Source organism: Orycteropus afer, unplaced genomic scaffold, assembly GCF_000298275.1.
Source record: "Orycteropus afer afer isolate SDZICR_OR568_19922 unplaced genomic scaffold, OryAfe1.0 scaffold00854, whole genome shotgun sequence".
NCBI lineage: Eukaryota > Metazoa > Chordata > Mammalia > Tubulidentata > Orycteropodidae > Orycteropus > Orycteropus afer.
Window position 1 is genome coordinate 110,747 of NW_006922441.1, and position 3,715 is coordinate 114,461.

The 3,715-nt window shown below is 57.0% G+C and overlaps 1 protein-coding gene across 1 annotated transcript in view; it reads right to left on the reverse strand.

The window, feature by feature from the left end:
• ODAD1 (outer dynein arm docking complex subunit 1) overlaps positions 1-3,715 on the reverse strand; it is a 36,847-nt gene that overhangs the window by 19,098 nt on the left and 14,034 nt on the right. The window contains exons 4-7 of the mRNA XM_007958105.1: positions 1,908-2,030; positions 1,516-1,629; positions 1,074-1,141; positions 297-484 (exon numbers count right to left, since the gene is read on the reverse strand). Of these exons, the coding sequence (XP_007956296.1) occupies positions 297-484; positions 1,074-1,141; positions 1,516-1,629; positions 1,908-2,030 (493 nt within the window). The remainder of the gene's footprint in view (positions 1-296; positions 485-1,073; positions 1,142-1,515; positions 1,630-1,907; positions 2,031-3,715) is intronic.

The following is a 3,715-nucleotide window of genomic DNA, read 5'->3' on the forward strand; positions in this document are numbered from 1 at the left end:
CTTGCCTGCTAACCAGACGGCTGGCGGTTCAAACCCACCAGCCCCGGAAGGAAGGTTGGGCAATCCTACTTCCGTAGTGATACTGCCTCGAAAACCCAAGGAGGGGTCGCTATGAGTCGGGGCCGACTCCACGGCACATAACAACAACAAGCTTTCCTAAGACCCTCCCTCTTGAGGTTCCACCCCGCCCCTCGCGGCCCCGCCCCTCGCGGCCCCGCCCCTCTCTGGTGCCCCCTGCCGGCCTGTCCAGGCCTTGAGACCCTGCGCCCGGCGGGAGGTGGCAGCCCCGGCCTCACCTCGCTGCTCCCGCTTCTCCAGGACGGCGGGATCCGGCTGCCGCTCGTTGCTCTTGAGCGTGAGAAAGGCGTACAAGTGCTCCAGGTGCGAGATCTGCCGCTGCAGGCCCTGCGCCTCGGTCTCGCTCTGCGCCACCTCCTTCTCCACCCGCTCCCGCAGCAAGCCCATCTTGGTCTTCGCCTCCTCCCTGGGGAGAGGGGGCGCGCAAAGCCCGAGGCCAAGGACATGAGAAGCTGGCTCACAGGACTGGGATTCGGAAGAGAGGGGGGCAGAGACGAAGATGGGGAGGGACTGAGGGAGGAGACCACACGCAGACACTCAGCGAGGACTGGGGGGCGGGGCCGGGGGGAGCTGGAGGCGGTACCTCTCACCCTAACCCGTCGCTGCAGCCGCTGGGCGTGGGGTGCAGAGACCGGGAGAGAGGACAGAGATAGGAGATCCCCAGGGACGGAGGTGGGGAGACACTGATGAGGAAGGAAACTATGACACAGGCTGGGGAGAGGGCAGAGAGAGTGCCCTGGGTGGCACAACTCAAAGTGCCCCTTGTGACCCAGGCGAGGAGGTAAGAAGAATCACACAGTGCCAGGAGGAGGGCGGACCTCATTCCCACGGGGCTGGGCACTGGGCAGGGGAGGCAGGCAAAGCGGACACCAGGAAACATCAGCTTCTGCCCTGACGGCCTTCCGGAGTCCAGGGTCTCCCAGGCAGAGCCTCGCAGAACGGATGCGTCCTGAGTGACCTGGCCCAGCCACCTGAGATGCCTCCGGGGGTCCTACCTGACGGTGTAGGCCGAGGTGGAGGAGACCATGAGGGTGTTGACAGCCTGCCGAAGAAGCTGGATTTCCTGGGGTGGGGGGGACACACATCAGAGACCACGTCAGACCCAGCAGCTGTGGGGGGAGGGCTCAGAAAGCAGGGGAGGGGGGCTCTGGGCGCTATGCGAGCATCTCTTGTCAAAGTCTTAAGTCATTCAAAATAAAAGGTCCACCAGAGAGAGGGAGGAGGAAGGGAACAGTTAAGAAGGAAACGGGGTCCTTCAAGGACGTCTGAAGTTTGTGGGGTACCCTCGGCGTGTAAACGGTCTTGCTTGCTAACTGGTTGTCCAGGGTGACAATATTCACAACACCACCCCCCCCAAATGTTTCTCCAGTCGGGGGGAGGGCGGCTCTCTGCTCCGCCCGCGGGGCCGGCCCGGGCCCCAGGCTGCAGGCCGCGGACCTTGTGCAGCTTCCGGTCCACATTCAGATAGCGGTTCCTCTCGACCCGCAGCAGGTCTAGCTCTTCCCTGAGCGTCGCGTTCCGCACCAGCTGGATGTCAAAGCGGCAGGTGACCTGAGTAAGCAATGACAGGCCTCCTGAAGCCAGGCTCCTCCGCGCTCAGCTGAGGAGGGGACCCTGAGCAACGCCGTGCCCCCCTTAAGGGTCCCCAGCATCAACCTCCCTTCCGGTGAGGGCCCTCCAGCCCTCTGGGATCCTGTCCCTCGGTCTCTCTGTATTCTGGGCCATCCCACACCCAGGAACCTGGTCCATCTTTTCCAGAACTCAGCCCCGCCCCACCCCCGTCAATCTGCCCCCCAGCCTCCAGAGTGCAGGCCTGCAGAGACCCTCACCCTGTCCAGCTGGTCTTCCAGAACTTTGATCCGCCTCCGGATCTTGACCTTCTGATCCATGGTGTATCCCGGAGACTTGACACCCTTATGTTGGGAAAAGAGTCGGGACTCCCACTCCTGGATCTGGAAGACAGAGGGTGGGGCTCTGAATGGTGATGCAGGGTGACATGCGTGATTGAGTGACATGCGCCGTTCCTCTCCCTCCACCCCAACCCCAACATCTCTTCCGGTATCAACTTTCCATGTCATTCTGATAGGACTTCCACCGTGACAGACTGTCCTGCCAGCCACATGATCCGGGACCAATCACTGTGAATGGCCTAGAGATAGACATGAGACCCAAGCTTGTTGTTGTTGTTGTTGTTATGTGCCGTCGAGTCGGCCCCGACTCATAGCGACCCCTCCTTGGGTTTCCGAGGCAGTATCACTACGGAAGTAGGATTGCCCAACCTTCCTTCCGGGGAGTGGCTGGTGGGTTTGAACCGCCAGCCGTCTGGTTAGCAGGCAAGTGTCTTAGCCACTATGCTACCAGAGCTCCCAAGCTAGGCCAATTGAATTCTTTCCTGGTACTTTGGGAGAAACACATGAACCAATCAAATCCTTTCCTGGGATTTTGTGGCAAACACACAGGCCAACTGAATCCTTTCTTGGTATTTCAGGGATAAGTGCATGAGTCAATCAAATCCCTTCCTGGGATTTTGGGGAAAATCTGCATGGGCCAGCAGGATGGGATTCTAGGGGGGCTACTGCCATAGTCCCCATTCCTGGAGGATCCTGGGAGCAGGCCAATAGACTGAAGTGGGGACCAGAGATGGAGGGATGGCACAAATGAGGCTTGATGCTATTAGCAGCCCTGGGTCTGGCTATGCCTGGAACAGACCAGCTGCCAACCTGTCCTTTTCAGCTCCATAATCATCTAATTATCTGGTGTGTGCTCTGTCGCCCAAACTGAAGCTCCATGAAGCAGAGATTTGTGTCTCTCTTCACTTCTGTGAACATCTGAGAAGGTACGTGACACAGAGTGTGGTAGTCAGTTTGTGTGTCAACTTCGCTGGGCCTGGTGGAGTGGCTGGGCAGCTGGATGTAGCATTCCCCATGATGAGACTGGTAATCAACTCCATGGTGGAATCTACTGTGAGCAGGTCAGTAGCTGCCTTTGGGGTGTGGTCTGCTTCCTGTATACAAGGAGAAGCCTTAGGGAACAGTCTCTAGCTTACTGCACCCTTGGACCCTGCATGTAGCCGCGTCATTGTTCAGCAGCCTGCCATGCTCTGCCAATCTTGGGACTTTCAATGGACTTGAATGAATGGCCTGCCGTGTGGTTTGGTAACATCAAGACTGTGCCTTTTTACTTGTCAACCTTGGGCTTGGCAGCCTCACCAGCCGGCAGTTCTCTGAGTGAAGAAAAGCTTCCAGCTCCAGTGAGCCTGGTGCCAGAGGCAGAGCTGAAGCCCAAGGTCGAGGGGCTCTCACCCAGCCCGTAGAGCCTGGCCCTTTGAACTCGGACTTAAAGCCTCCAAACCGTTAGAGAGTAAACACCTGTTTGTTGGAGCCATCCCATTGATTGTATATTCCCATCAGAGAGCGCCAGTAGGGAACCAGAACACAAACTATGCAGAGACTGAAGCAATAAATGAATTGCTTAAGATTGTGTTTCCCTAATGAACAAATCAAGCGGTTTTCTAAACTGCAGTATTACATAGTTTACACGCTATGTTTACTATAGAATATGTGCTACTATGATACAGCATAGCGTGTGACCCATTCATATATTAGAAGATTAAAAGCTATATTAAAAAAAAAAAAAA